The sequence below is a fragment of the Mustela nivalis genome (assembly GCF_964662115.1).
Source record: "Mustela nivalis genome assembly, chromosome: 7".
NCBI lineage: Eukaryota > Metazoa > Chordata > Mammalia > Carnivora > Mustelidae > Mustela > Mustela nivalis.
The window spans coordinates 126,132,582-126,148,558 of NC_139026.1; the positions used below are offsets into that span (position 1 = coordinate 126,132,582).

The window sequence follows — 15,977 nt, forward strand, 5'->3', positions numbered from 1 at the left end:
TATGAGTAATATATATATTCATTCCCAATTAAACATGTAAAATTATTTTAATATTTCCAAATTTTAAGTATTAAATAGGTTTATTTAAAATAATTTTCAAATATTTTAGTTCTAAAGCATATAAAATACCTGCACATCCTCTGTGGTCTGTAACACAGATCCTGTCCCTTCTATGTAGCTTCCATAACTGAAAGATTAACACATGTATTATGCAGCATCTAATGTATTAGTTAATGTCAAATTTCTTAAATATTTCTTGAATGAATTAATCAATCTACATAGTTATATCCTTCTGAAATAGTATGAAACACATAAATATGCTCTGTAAGTAAAAAATTCCTGGGTGGAAGACATAAGATCATTCTATTTAAAATTCTAGACACTAAAGTTGGCATAGTGTTTTGAGTTGTGTAAAAACCACTTTGAATTATGCATTATTAATTATCATTTCTCTCTCTGTATTGCCAGTTTCTTAATGTTCATCCATAGAAAGCATGTACTTGTTAAGACTTTATATCCAAATGCTATTCAATACTGGCATCCCTGCCACATTAAACCAAATGTTAAGTAGGTGAAAATAAATTGCTACTATTTTTTATAATGCCTGAACCATCAATTCTCCTCATGAACTGAGAAATCCACTCTTCAGTGCCGTGACAAACACAGGCCCCTTGAACATGCGTCTGCCTCCTACCGTGATGCAGTGTTTTCACTCTTCTTCATACAACAAAGAGACTATTGTATAAAAAACTGTATTGAAAGTTTAAAAAGCTAGCAAGATATAAGTAATATTTCTTCTCCTAGGATCACTGCCAAACTAGCTGTTCAATATATTATCATAAATTTTTTTCCTAAATGGATCAATTTAAAATACAAAGGTACACCATAGAAAAATAACTTTGCAAGTCTGTTTTCTCATATGCATGGGTGTGTATGTGTATATGCCTGTTTATATTATCTACACTAAAATAGACTTTTATAGTAAGGCTTCCTTTATACCATCTTTATAATTACAAACGAATTTCAAGGTTGTTTTTTATCACCAAACTGATAAGTCTTGTCTTATCATCCTTGGAAACAGACAACAGCTGAGTAAAGTCTTTTAAGGCAATGCAGAGCAATAAACCAGTTACCCTGGAAGTACAAGGGCAGAACATGATAAAATCAGAATAAATCTGGTATGCTTGTATTGGGACATAGCATGCATGAAAGCTAACTAGTGGGTGAAAAGAGAAAGTCTGAAGTTTCAAATCATACAGTTATTCATCAAATGAGGTTGAGTGACATTAACAAAGCGGAGCTAGGGATCTTTTATAAAATTTTCTGGAAAGGCCTAACTTTCCCCTTCTTTGTAGGTTTGTAAAAAATTGATGAAAAACATATTAACATTCAAAAAATAACCCAAAGGTAGCCAATAAAAGGCATTATGATATACCATAAGAAAGGGAAAGTTCTTTATGTATTCATATGTTATAATATCCTGTTTATACTGTGTATGAAAAAAGTACATATTAACATACGGTATATTACCATTTACTTAAAAAAGAGGGGTAAAATATACATGTGTATTTAAATACACCCTCACACACCATATCTTTGGAAGATAAGACAGTAAACTGAAATCTCTGGTTGCATGTAAGAAGGAAAATTGAATGAGCAAGAGATAGACAGGGAAAGGAGCCTCACAATCTTTGAACCTTTGAATTTTGAACCATAAAAATATATTAGTTATTTTTTTAAAAACTGAATAAAATTTAAGCATGCTTTAATATGCACCAGATGATTTAACTTTATTTCTAGATATTAAAATTTAATTTCTTCTTATATATTGATCATGAGAGTGGACATAAATTTTTGAGGTGTGATGTGCCATGAAAAGAAAGGTGCTAAAAAGTAGCAATTCAATATCTACAGAAACCATGTTTCCACCATGGGTAATTAAGCTCTTATGAAGGTCACCAAACAAATGGCATTGTGTTTTATGAGCACTTTTGTGGGTTGTGCACATAATGTTCTGCCAGAAGGAATTTTCACTTGTGCATTCTATTGGAACACGAAAGCAGGCAATTAAGGGCAAAAAGGAAAAAAAAAAAATCATTCCAGCAGAAACATTTTGTAAAATGCTCCTTGCTTTGAGAAGAACTGAAAGAAATGATAGCCATCAAAACCTGGTTGTTTTGAATAACCCATTTCAGAGTCTCCTTAAAACCTACCCTTTGGTAAAGCACGTAGACCTTCTGCACGTGGGCTTCACAATGTCAAACAAAAGAGCATATCGCAGCAATGACTTTGGCGGTAAAAAATACTGATTCATGTCAACATCATCTTCAAGAAAATCTTTTAGCATTTGCACAGAGAGATCACTGTCCTGGTGATGTTTCCGGTCAATTTCTTCTAAAGTTTCGAGCTTAAAAAGAATGGTCTCTTTTCCAGAACACGGTCTGCTCTTATCAGAGCAAATATTTGGTTCAATTTTCTTTCTTGCCATTTTATTTTCTGCTTCTATTCTATTTCTTTCTGGATGTTCAGATTCAATTTCGGGAAACTCCGTCAGTACCTGGCGTTAAGTGAAAATAAACAGCCTGTTAAAAGCTTTCTTAAAAATGAATGACAAAGGAGTACCTGGGTGGTGCCTGGGTGGCTCAGTGGATTAAAGCATCTGCCTTCAGCTTAGGTCATTATCCCAGGGTCCTAGGATACCCACATCAGGCTCTCTGCTCAGCAGGGAGCCTGCTTCCTCCTCTCTCTGCTAGCCTCTCTGCTTACTTGTGGTCTCTGTCTGTCAAATAAATAAATAAAATCTTTTAAAAGGGGGGGGGGCACCTAAGTGGCTCAGTGGGTTAAAGCCTCTGCCTTTAGCTCAGATCATGGTCCCGGAGTCCTGGGATCGAGCCCTGCATCGGGCTCTCTGCTCAGGAGGGAGCCTGCTTCTCCCCTCCCCCCACCACCTGTGTGTCTGCCTACTTGTGATCTCTGTCAAGTAAATAAATAACATCTTAAATATATATATATATATATATATAAAAGACTGGCAAGAACATCCCTCCAATATGTTTGACCTGATCGGTGAGAACTGGTTTAAAAAAAAAAAAAAAAGAATGACAAATAATGTCTAGTCAACATTATGCAAAAAATGTCTTTAGCCTTTATAGAGTTGTCATTAAAAACAGGAATTGTGATTCACTTGTATGTGCACAAGTTACTGTAAGTTTTTCATCATATAGCTATAGTGTCATCAGGTTAGAACTGATTTATTCCATGGAGTTACTGCTTGCTGTATTTATTAATAAAAACATTCAACAAAGCAATAGGAAGTTCAAATATGATGCTGTATCTATATTCAGTATACTTCCTATTTCTTTGTTGAATTATTAATATACAGTATCATATTTAAAAAAGAAGTTTAGAAAGTAACATTAGGTATGAATAAGTAATGGGAATAAAAGGCACAGCATTAAAAAAAAAAAAAAAGAAAGTAACATTAACATTTCCAAAAAGTGTGCATTGGTTCAAACTTTGCCATACTCCTTCACTAAAAATGAAAAACTAGAATATACCCATGATCTAGAGGAAAACTAGTAATTCAAAAAAGGAAAGCCCTTTTTACCCTGAAAGGTTATTTCTACTCATGAGCCCCATAGGAAAACCTTGTCCTGTAAAATAGGTAACCATGCATAACAAATGTCCTATTTTGTAAAAGAAAAGTAGTTCCAGGAATTTTTAATGCTAATATCTGTGTTAATTTATATTGTTTTTAGAATTTATATATTGTTTATATATTTATATATTTTTATATTGTTTATATATTGTTTTTGGAATTGACCACCATGGAAGGGGAGATTTCTGGTACCGTATGGCAAGGAATCCAAATGATACTGACCCCCTAATAGTAGGACATGACTTAGGAGAGCTTCACTAAATCACTGAAATTCTGTTTTCCATAGCAATTTTGACAAAAAGATGTACAGGTGCTTGCATAATTAGAGATCCTATCTAGCAATTGAGTATTTTATTCTAGCTTGTACGAATCATTATATTTTAATCAATGAAGGCTAAATAGCACTGACTTCAAAGAAAATGCAACCAATGTGTTAAAATACTCTTAAGCCATTGTTAGGACAGTGTAATGAATTTTATCAAAAATAATCAATGGTGGGTGCCTGGGTGGCTCAGTTGGTTAAGCATCTGCCTTCAGCTTGGGTCATGATCCCAGGGTCCTGGGATCAAGCCCCTCATCGGGTTCCCTGCTGGGCAGAGAGCCTGCTTTTCCCTCTCCCTCTGCCTGACACTCTGCCTACTTGCTCTCTCTCTCTCTCTCTCTCTGTCAAACAAATAAATAAAAACTTAAAAAAAAAAAAAACAGTGGCTTGTATTGGGTGGAAAATGATAGATACAAAATAGCCAATTGTCAAAGGGGAAATGATAGCAGAAAAGGAGGATAACAGCACTGATGATAGTTTTTTTTTTTTTTTTAACTTTTAACTTACATTTTTTTTCTAGTAATGAAAGAAAAGGTGTTTTTTTATCTTATTTAAAACAATAAAAACATCATCAGGAGAGGAAAAAGTTCTAGGAAATAGACCTAGGCCATGGTATATATTATAGGCTCAATAGGAGACACGTAAGCTTCCACAAATTAGTTCTTGAAAAAATTAGCAGACTGAGATACACTTATAATAGATTAATAATAATAATAATAATAATAATAATACCTGACCAGGGGCTTGAAAAGGTAATGGTTCTGACTGAAGCTTTGCAATAAGGAAATACCGGAGCCTTGAATTTGGAATGCCAAGCTGGAGTAAAGCAGAGCAGTTAGTTACTACAGAGATCTGCATCAACTATTGCACCTATCAGAAAAACTCATATAGGCATGCATTTAGTTTCTGCCAGAAAAAAATCTGTTATTGATATGTGGAAGACTCTTTTGTAGCAAATTCTTAAACCTTTTAAATTGGTGCTTTGTACCTTTATTTGAATGAACAGAGATTGAATCTGATGAGTCATATGCCTTTGAGTCACTTTCATTTTCTATTTCCCAGATAATAAGTTATATATTCTCAAATTCATTATTAATAATAATCATAAAAAATAAAATTCAAATATAGCTACTGGCTATTTATTGCCTCACTTCATTAAAAAAGGAGGATGCACTAAATTTTAAAAGTTAGAAGGCAATAACTATGAAATAAACTTAATGAGATCACACATAATGCCAATTTCCATACTTCATGTACATCTAATTTTTGAAATGGGTTTTCTTTTAATTTCAGGGCAAATAACTGTATAACAGGCTAACGATAATAAAAGGCTAACAAACACAATGACAAAAGAAAAAATAAATGGTGATGCTCATAAGCACTTCAATTTCATATTCATGAAATAAAAGCAATGTTTGCATTTTACTTTTTATTTTATTCTATTTTATTTTAATTCCAGTATAGTTAACATACAGTGTTCTATTAGTTCCAGGTGTAGAATTTAGTTATTTCTCACTTACATACAATACCCAGTGCTCATCACAACGGAACCCCTTTATCCCCCTGCCCTGTTTAACCCGTCCCTCCATCACTCGCCCTATCCCTGGCAACTATCAGTTTGTTCTCTACAGTTTAAAGTATGTTTCTTGGTTTGTCTTTTTTTCCTTTGTTCATTTGTTTTCTTTCTTAAATTCCACATATAAGTAAAACCATATGATCTTTGTCTTTCTCTGACTGACGTAGTTTGCTTAGCATGTATACCCTCTACCTCCATCACATCATTGCAAATGGCAAGATTTCATGGTGTTTGCATTTTTAATGGTATGTCCCCCCAAAAAACTAATTAGAAAACTGTTATATGTTCATTTGTTTTTGTATTTTGGATGATTCTGAATTATTATCAAACTATAGAACACCTGATTTGGAACTACCAAATGTGACAGATTTTGAAAACAAACTATCCTTTATTTTCTATGCGAAAGTAATTTATATTTTCGAGACCCCTGGGTGGCACAGTCCGGTAAGTGTCTGCCTTTGGCTCAAGTCCTGATCCCAGGGACCGAGCTCCATGTCAGGCTCCTTGTTCAGCAGGGAGCCTGCTTGTCCCTCTGCCTTCCCTTCCCCCTACTTGTGCTCTCTCTCTGTCAAACAAAGAAATAAAATCTTTTAAAAGAAAGAGAGATGTATATTTTCTCTTCAAGCTATATAATATTTTCCATAAAATATATATAAATAAATCTATATGCCTGTACAATATTCTTTAGAAAGTAAGACCCATGCCTGAACAATTTCAAGATTTAAGTATAATATCATTCAAAGCAGATCTGTTTTCTTTATTGAGTCAAATTCACTTTAGGAAAATGTATAGGGAGGCGCATGGGTGGTTCAACTGTTAAGAGATTAGACTGCCTTCAGCTCAGGTCATGATCCCAGGGGCCTTGGATGGAGCTCTGTGTGGGGCTCCCTGCTCTGTGGAAAGCCTGCTTCTGCCTCTCCAAGTCTCCCTGCTTATATTCCCTCTCTAACTCTCTTTCTGTCAAATAAATAAATAAAATCTTAAAAAAAAAAAAAAAAAAGGAAAGGAAAATTAATAATTGTGATACCTACAGATGTTGGAGATAACAGAAATTCCTGGTACTGAAAACCACAATTTTCTAATGTTTGTATTAATAGGTCTCTGAAAAGAAAAAATAAGAGAAGAAAGAAAAGTTTTCACCCAATAGTTGGAAATGGGGTTCTCATATAAAAAATTATATGTAACTTCATTTTATGTGAAAACTGTATCTCCACCTAAATTGTTTAGAAACTGAATGACCCTAGGCCATAATTATTAAGTCCAGTACTTGAGAAATTATATTTCTCAAAAAAAAGATAGGGATGATTTCTATTATAAATAAGTAAAGCTGCCAGATAATCTATCCCACCTGGGGCTGTATTCTATCCAGAGGTGGAATCACTAGCCTACTGATGTTAAAGTTGCTACTGGGATGGGCCTCTATCTGTATGTAGCAAATCAGATGGGGGAGCAATGATCAGACAGTAGCCAGTTCAAGGACACGAATACTTTCTGGCTGGGCTACCATCTGAAAGCGCTCTGACCCAGGGCTTACTTCTCCTAACTGCAGGACAGAAAATGCCTATCAACAGGAACATTTCTTACTAAGAATATTTCTATGTCCAAAGAAACAGGCAGCACATTAGCAGCTAAAACTGAGTGCTTATTCTGCAAAAATTCAAACACATCAGAATGAGAATCAGGTGAATCTAACTTTTTGAAACTTTGTATATATTCGTCAAAATCAGTATTAATGACTAAAATATATATGTAAAATGTCAGAATATATGGTTTATTTTTAAGATCTTTATTTCACAATGGCTCTTACAATATGCCAAGTCTAAGATGAACACAATCCAAATAATAAATACATCTTTACCTTGTAGAAGATACTTCAAAGCCTTTAACATTTTCTAAAAGAATATATTTCGGTAATTTTTGTAATCTAAAACAAAAACAAAAATACAATTCTAATCATGCCATTACTAAGAAGTAAGAAGTAAAGAAAATCCTTACTTGTGGGAGATATAAGGTAAGTAATTTTCTGCACTCTCTTTTTTATAAAAGGATTTTATAGAGGACAGAGACAACTTATATTTTATTCATTTTCCCCATGAAAATGGCATAGCTACTTAAGTTAACATTTGAAATGTTAATTTCCACTGAAATTTATCAGAAAACACGGGTTCATACAGAGGCTCTGAACTGTACAACTCAAAGGGCTGCCATTTATATAGAATGGCAGCTTCTAGGGTTAGCACAAGTTTCCAGGTCTTGGGCAACAGCATTCACCAACATTAGCATCACTTGCATCAATACTATAAGGAGAGGTGACAGAATTTAGCTATTAGACTGTAATTCCCTGTCACTCACTACAGTGGCAACCACGGAATTGGCAAACACTTGCAGTTACTCTATCAGTCATGGCAGAAGATAAATGATGTGCACAGTATCTGTACTATAAGCTGCTGATCTCTATAAAATGACAAATATCACATTCTTCCAAATCCAAAGTTTTAAATTTAAGGTAAGCTTATACAAAATTTTTACCTTGGGAGAATATCCAGGATATATAAGAGGCTATTTGTCCTTGGGTCTGTCACATCACCTTGCAGGCCAATTCTAAAAGATAAAGAAGGTATAAATAAAATAAAATTCATCAAGAATCTTCCTTACAGAAAGATACCTAATCACTTTTAAAACATCAAAACTGAGAGAACTGAAATTAGTTGGTCTCCACAAAAAATATGATCATCTTTGTTACTATAAAGAACAAAATGCATTTATTCACTTAATTAAAATGAAAAAAGCCTTGCTTATCTAATAAATATGCTTATTATAAAACAATATGCCAAATGACTTATATGAGGCAAAGAAGAACAAAACAATCAATAGAGAATAAAATCAATTACCCTCTTAAAATCACTTTGTTTAGAAAAGACACCCACATACCACATACACACAATTGGTTGAAGAGACCTTTTGCTCTGTCCCACATGAGAAAACAAAAGTTCAGATGAATGAGCTGGTTGGGTAGGGTAGCAACATAGAGTAATGACATTGATAACTAATCACCACCTAAGCAGACCATAGTAGGTAAAACCAAGACAGTTTCGTCCAATGCAAAAAGTAAGAACATAACCTGAATGCTTGATTCTACAAGCAGGAGTTACAACTTGGTTAGACTAACTAGGTCTGAATGGGACATATAAATAGCCGGTGTCTAGACTAGCAATTAGATCTTTTAAGTAAGATTCAGTGTGATCAAGAATCAAGCAGAAATGTAGACTTGGATTGGGCCTGGGTAGTAGAAATAGAGGACAGGGTTTAAGACTTGGGTACTTCCTAGCTTCATTGCCTTAGATGAGTTACTTGATATCACTTGTCTGTTCCCTCATACTTTCCAGCAGGGCCAGAATCATCTGTGGATCTGAGGGACACTGAGAGTGGACTTGAATAGATACCTCAGAAATCTTGGGTTCATCTCACCATGTCCCTTTCCTCTCAGCATTGCAATGACAGTGATATCACAGAACCAGTTACTGTTGCCATCAGCAGCTGGAGTTGGGCTGCTGGTGGTAGGGAAGACACAGGGGGCCCAGTGCAGCAGTGATGAGGCTACATAGTTCTGGGGCTACATTCTGTTCTATACATCCTACTTACTGCAGTTAAACAGGCCATATGCTCACATATGTTCGGAGGCAACTTTACATGGAATGCTCTCTGTATTCTCTGATGAATTCCCAATGTACTTTCAGGCACAGATACTGCCTCTCCAAGAACTCCTGTCTCCTGGTATGTAGCAAGCCATTTTCTCCTCTATGCTCTCATGGCACTTCTAGTATTCATTTATTATATATTATATATCACATTATGATAATTGTTTCTCAGTCATTCTCTTAAACTGTAAGCTCCCTGAGGATAGGAACTACAGTATCAAAAGCAATACCTGGCTTATATGTGCACAATAATCCTTGGGGAATTAATTTCCTAAAGTTGTTCATATAAAGCAAAACTTAGATGGAAATTACGTATGAGAATATTCATTTAAATGAGAATATTCATTACATGTGATATCCCACTTAAAATCATCTTACACATTTACATAGGAACATATAACATAGCTGATAAATCCTGGCTCTGATATTTTCTAATTGTAGGTCACTTAATCTTTCTGTGCCTCAGATTCTCACCTCTAAAATGATGATAACATTAACACCTAACCCATAAGCTCGTTAAATTAAATGACATACTCTATGTAAGACAGAGGATTGTTACTATTATTTAAAATAATTGAAAATATCTAAATTAAAGTGATTAGTCAAGATTTCATCTAAGATATAATTCCCTGAAACACAGAAATAAATACTATATAATAAAAAAATGAACTACAAAATAGCTATAAAAAGTCAGAATTAGTGTACATATGAATTCTGAGAAACATAAAATTCACAAATGCATTCTTGATTAGCTTTTAAATTTTACAGTTAAGTAATTTAGTAATTGAATATTATGAAAATTTACTTTATTAATCAGTTAAAAAGATATTCCTGAATACTCATTAGTTTGATTAATTTAAGCTAACTTAGGTCAGAAATAAATACTGTATCTTAGGTAGGTATTAAAGAGGTCCATACAGTCTCTGCCTATCTTCTATTGACCAGACTGCTTTGCTTATTTGGTAGTAATTGTTATTTCCTTTATGATTAATACTGAATTATAAAAATCAGTAGATAAAAGGAATTATTTATGAAAATTGTCAAAATTATGAAATGCAGCTAATAGTCTTCAAAGTGTCCATGCTTGAAACTATGGTATAATTTGATTTAATGAATCCCTCATAAGTACTCTTCCTCAACAGAGACATATTTATTATACATACCTGGTGAATGGTTGACAGGGAGGGCTCATTAAAATCATATTGAAAGACAATTTGTCAAACTCTTCTAGTGTAATGCCCTAAGGAACAAACATTTGGGAGAAAAACATTTAAAAAGATTCATAGAAGAGGGAAGAAGGAAAAATGTTAACTAATTATAACTGAATATATCAGAAATTATAACCCTTAATAGTTTTATTTATAATACTCACAAGTTTATATAACAGTTAACACTTTTCAAATTAACTTCAGTTAAACTAACTTTCCAAAGCAATCTTATGAAGGAAGTTGGAGAAGTAAATCGAAGCTATAAAAAACTAAGTGACTTCCTCCAAGACTCAGAACTGGCCAAAGCAGAGCTGGAATGTTAATTTCCTGAATCCTAAGTGTTTTTGCACCTCTGTGACACCTCAAGTCTAAAACCACTGTGTTTTCTGGAGTCAAACATTGAGAACTTCATTTTATAATTAATAAATTTTTAGCATAAGGCCTAAGAAAATTTTTAACACTTCTCTAGTGATAATATTTATTTAGGAAATGTGATATACTGACCAGTCACCATCCCTTCCATGTAGGTCTCTGTTAAAATATCGCCAAATGAAAAAAGGTCCCATTTTCAGATATCCACAATGATTATACTGTTGTACAGTTGTGTTTGGTCAAAAAACTTCAAAAGGTAACAGATAAGATTAATCAGTATAATCTCTACTGGGCAAAGCAGTTGAAAAATGTGCTATTTTGCTTCTATTTTATATATCAGAAGATAAATACAGTATAGTGGCTCCTCCCTTATCTGTGGTTTCACCTTCCAGTTTCAGTCAAACCCAGTCAATCAGGGTCCAGAAACAGATGATCCTCCTTCTGACTTATGGTCAGGTCATCAGTAGTCTAACCCCAATGTCACAATGCCTACGTTATTCACCCCACTTCACCTTATCACGTAGGCATCTTGTCACCTTACACTATCACAAGAAGGGTGAGTACAATATGGTATTTTGAGAGAGAGACTGCAATCACAGAACTGTTATAAAGTATATTGTTATAGCTGTTCTATTTTATCATTATTGTTAATCTCTTACTGTGCCTAATTTATAAATTACCTTTATCATAGGTATTTATATATAGGAAAAACATGATAGATATACAGAATGTGGTACTATGTGAGGGTTTAGGCATCCACTGGGGGTCCTGGAATGTATTCCCACGTGGATAAGGGGGTCTGCTGCACACAGAAACAAGTCATGGGTTTTCCAATTCTCATTCAACACTCTTAGTATATAAGCTTAGCCAGAAACAAGCAACCAGACTAGAATCACAACTTTCTTAATTATGACACACTTCTAAGAAGTTCAAGGACATAAATAAGGCAGGACAAGCTTTATTTTGAGTTCTGTAAAGAGTGAATTAACCTGGGGAACACATTGGTTGTCTCTACTGTATTAAAAGTTTGAATATATGTGTCTATCATTTTTATAAATCACAGGCTTTGAAATAGTTTTAGATGTATATGTAACATAAAAACAAAATTAAATATTGAAAAGGTCCTGCAGCACCTCTGAATCCCTGGGTCCTTGGGAAAACAATGTGCAAATCATACACTGACTAGTCTGTCAGAAAACATGGGGCAGAGCAGTTCAATCAGACAGCACATCATACTCAAGTCAGAGAGCCTGTCAGCACAGGGCTGTTGTGATCAGCAACTTACTGATGTCCTAACTGCATATGGATGGATTAAAGCTACATTTCTAAAACTAAAGTAAAAATAAAACAACAATCTTTTACATCAGGAACATCCTTTGTCTAGAATCTGGAGGGAGTAAACAGAGCTACTGCCTCCAATATAGGTTGGCATAAAAAATTACAATTTTAAAGGATTCTTCAAAATAGTGACTTTTTTTTTTTTAATTCAAATGATAGAGGGACGCCTGGGTGGCTCAGTTGGTTAAGCAGCTGCCTTCGGCTCACGTCATGATCCCAGCGTCCTGGGATCGAGTCCCACATCGGGCTCCTTGGGAGCCTGCTTCTCCCTCTGCCTCTGCCTGCCATTCTGTCTGTCTGTGCTCGCTCTCTCCCCCCCCCCTCTCTCTGATAAATAAATAAAATCTTAAAAAATAATAATAATAATTCAAATGATAGAGCAGGTATACAAGAAATAATTACTCAAACCATTCACAACTTTATTTAACCTGGCATTCAAAGGCATTAAATTGAAATTCAAGAAAGTAGTTATGGAGATATACAAATTATCTTTAATAAGTTGATATTTGAAACCCAATGGAAATCTATTCTTTTTCTATAACCTGGCCATACAAGTCATAAAAACCCCTTTGCTTTCAGAGGACATAAGGTCAACTCAGTGTGGTAGCACTGTTTATCACATGTTGATGAGCAGTTTTACTGGCCTTGCTACTAGCTTTATCACTTCTTTTTGCACAAAGTCTCCTGGCTATGCTTATATTTAATTGTCATAAACACTTCAGGAAAAACTTAGTAGGTTAGAAAACAACATTTGACAATTTTAATAAATTTTAGTTTATCTAAAGGGAACTAAAATTTGTACAATATTCAGTCAGACTTCCAATTTTTCAAATAGCTTTTATTCCCATGTGGGTCATGCAGATTTTTTTGTTACGTATTTGTCAGTGCCTGTAAGTTTCCTATTTGTACCAGAAATAGAAACTTTCTTCTATTATATTTTCTAACATGTCTTTGTTTGTATATATAGGAAGTTACTGGCTATCGTATTTTTGTAAACAACCCCCTTCTCAAATGCACTAATTGTTCCTCATACTCTTTTTAAGGATAGTATATTTTTTGTTTTCCAGGTCTATACAATTATTCTTTAGAATCCTCCTTAATATTTATATGCTATTTCTCCCACATGAGTACATTACCTAACAATCCACAACAACATTAAATAACAGTGCCGGAGGTAGACAGCCTTGTTTTGTTCATTATTTTAGTAAGAATGCTTTTAAAGTTTACCATGTAGCATGCTACTGGATTTGGAGATACATGTGCATGTTTGTGTTTAAACAGAAATATAAACACACATACACACAAAGCTAGTAAATGACATAAACATCTGCAATAGAATGCATTTGTCCTAATTTTATTGAGAGATTAAAACCAACTGGAAAAGTGCATTTTGTCAAATATTTTCTTTTTTTTTTTAAAGATTTTATTTATTTATTTGACAGAGAGAAATCACAAGTAGATGGAGAGGCAGTCAGAGAGAGAGGGAAGCAGGCTCCCCGCTGAGCAGAGAGCCCGATGCGGGACTCGATCCCAGGACCCTGAGATCATGACCTGAGCCGAAGGCAGCGGCTCAACCCACTGAGCCACCCAGGCGCCCCTTGTCAAATATTTTCTAATACAAAGTTTTGCTCTTTCCAATTATTAACATGTTGAATAACAGTAATAGAATTTCTATGTACTAAATTACTATTATACTTTCCAAAACAAAATCCATTTTAATTATGCTACATTATTCTTTTGATGTACTTCTGATCATTTGATCATATTTTACTTAGAATTACTTATGAATTTATATTCATAAGATAATGATTTTCTATTTTGTGACTCACAGTATATATCCAATAAAAACTGAGTAGATATTTTCTACCATTTCCTGCTCTATGAACTCTGACGTTATCTTGCGCATAAATACGACAATCAGATCTTTCTTGAGGACTGTGTTAATCATCACTATAAAGTAAGTTTCTATGACTCTTAAATGCTCTTGCTTTGAAATCATTCTAATACCTATTTTGAAACTGTTATCCTTTGTGACCCTTTGCCTGGTATTTGTCGGTGTTCTTAGCCACAATATGTTGTTCATTCAACAACGTTCAGAAAGTAATCCACCAACATTTCAGAGCATCTACTATATATGCCAGGCACTGTGCTGAGTCTGTGACAACAATGAACCACCAGACAAGGTTTCTACGCACGTGCAGTTTATATAATAGTGACTAATAATTCCTCATTTTCTACCTAGATGAATGACAAACTTCAGTTTAATTTTACTAGTTATTTTATACCCAAGGAGTCCTGCTCCTGGTTATAACCCTCTCTGTGATTTTTCGGGCCTGACTGTGGGCAGTTACAAAGGCTTCTCCCCGCAGGCCTTGAGGAGAGCTACCCTTCACACTCCAGAGTTGGAACACGGTCAGCACATCGAGTTTCTGTGGGCCGCTGTAGTCAAGGATTCAGGCGCCCTAGCCAACACATTCTTCATATATTTGCATGTCTAGTTCTCTTTATCTGAGACCTTGGGCAGAGGTCCGCTGCGCGCAGCTCTGCCAAGTCCTCCTTATGGGAGAAGGCGGTGGAACTCTGGAAGACACTTCTTCCCATTCTGGCTGATACTCAGCACTTTCCCTTCCTAGCCCTCCTCCTGTACAATTCCCCTCAAGGCCAGGAGTGCCCCAGATGGTAAGCTGATCCCCACATCTGTACTGACACACCCGCTCTCCCCCAGTGCACTGTGGCTTGGGGAAGTGGAGCAGGAGGCCCAGGCGTTTTTCTCTTACTTTACAGATGTGCTGATATCACCACAGTAAGTGATAAGGGCTTTCCTCTCTCATTTTTGTCTTGCGTGCTTTAATTAGCTACTCTATGTTTCTCAGCTCAGACAAGCTTCTAACAGTAACATCAAATAATGTCCTAAAAACCATAGCTTCATTTATCTTTCAAACAGATTTTTTGAGTCTTTCTTCTCCTATGTCAATCACATTACTATTTCTACACTGCAAAGATTCACAACATTTTTAGCCAGTTTCTAAACATAATTTCTTTCCTAACATGGTAGCTTTATTCCTGGGTTCTCAACTTGGATTCATTTCTTGCTTAGATTAAGTGAATGAGTCACTTTTTCAATACAGGCCCACGAATACTACAGTTCATGAATCATTGTAGATTTTATTTTAGGAATTTCTTCCCTCTGTTTCTGTTAACATTTTTATTCCATTTATTTTATTGTCTTCCCCAGAGGTACTAATTATTTTTATTATAGATCGTTTTTGTCTCTAGTAGTTATCATTTATTTTGCAACATCAGCTCTGTACTTAGTTTCCATTTTATTTTGCTTTCTTTTTCTCAAGCTCTGTCCTTCATGATTGTTTGCAGAACAGTCCATTTCACGTTTTGCTGCTCTGACATGACTTTCATTTCTATAATGGTTTTATTTTTCTCCACTTTCTTTTTTCCCTGACTACTGACACTTTTCCAGTCCAATTACCATCTTACCATTGCTTTGTGAGCTGTGGTATGTATTTATTCCAGCTCTTGTTCTGAAGACACCATGTTTGATTTAATGCCTGAAGTTCAGGGAGGCATGTATGTGTGAAGTTTTCTTCTGCTTCTTAACATAATTTTCTTTTGTATATTCTGCTTTTTGTTTACATTTCATACATTATCTTAAAAGTACAATATTAGTATAGCTTCAAACTGGTTCCTTTCTCGTTATTATTCATTTTTTAATGGAGGCCACCTGAATCGAGGAGTTTGCTGGAAGATGAGGTGAAATAGATACTTTGTGGCCACACTGTTTCTGGGAAGG

General features: G+C 34.8%; 1 protein-coding gene across 1 annotated transcript in view; it reads right to left on the reverse strand.

Moving 5' to 3' along the window:
* Positions 1–15,977, reverse strand: part of TRDMT1 (tRNA aspartic acid methyltransferase 1) — a 55,337-nt gene that overhangs the window by 9,969 nt on the left and 29,391 nt on the right. The window contains exons 3-9 of the mRNA XM_082742021.1: positions 10,418–10,494; positions 8,086–8,157; positions 7,415–7,480; positions 6,588–6,657; positions 4,713–4,796; positions 2,214–2,557; positions 130–187 (exon numbers count right to left, since the gene is read on the reverse strand). Of these exons, the coding sequence (XP_082598147.1) occupies positions 130–187; positions 2,214–2,557; positions 4,713–4,796; positions 6,588–6,657; positions 7,415–7,480; positions 8,086–8,157; positions 10,418–10,494 (771 nt within the window). The remainder of the gene's footprint in view (positions 1–129; positions 188–2,213; positions 2,558–4,712; positions 4,797–6,587; positions 6,658–7,414; positions 7,481–8,085; positions 8,158–10,417; positions 10,495–15,977) is intronic.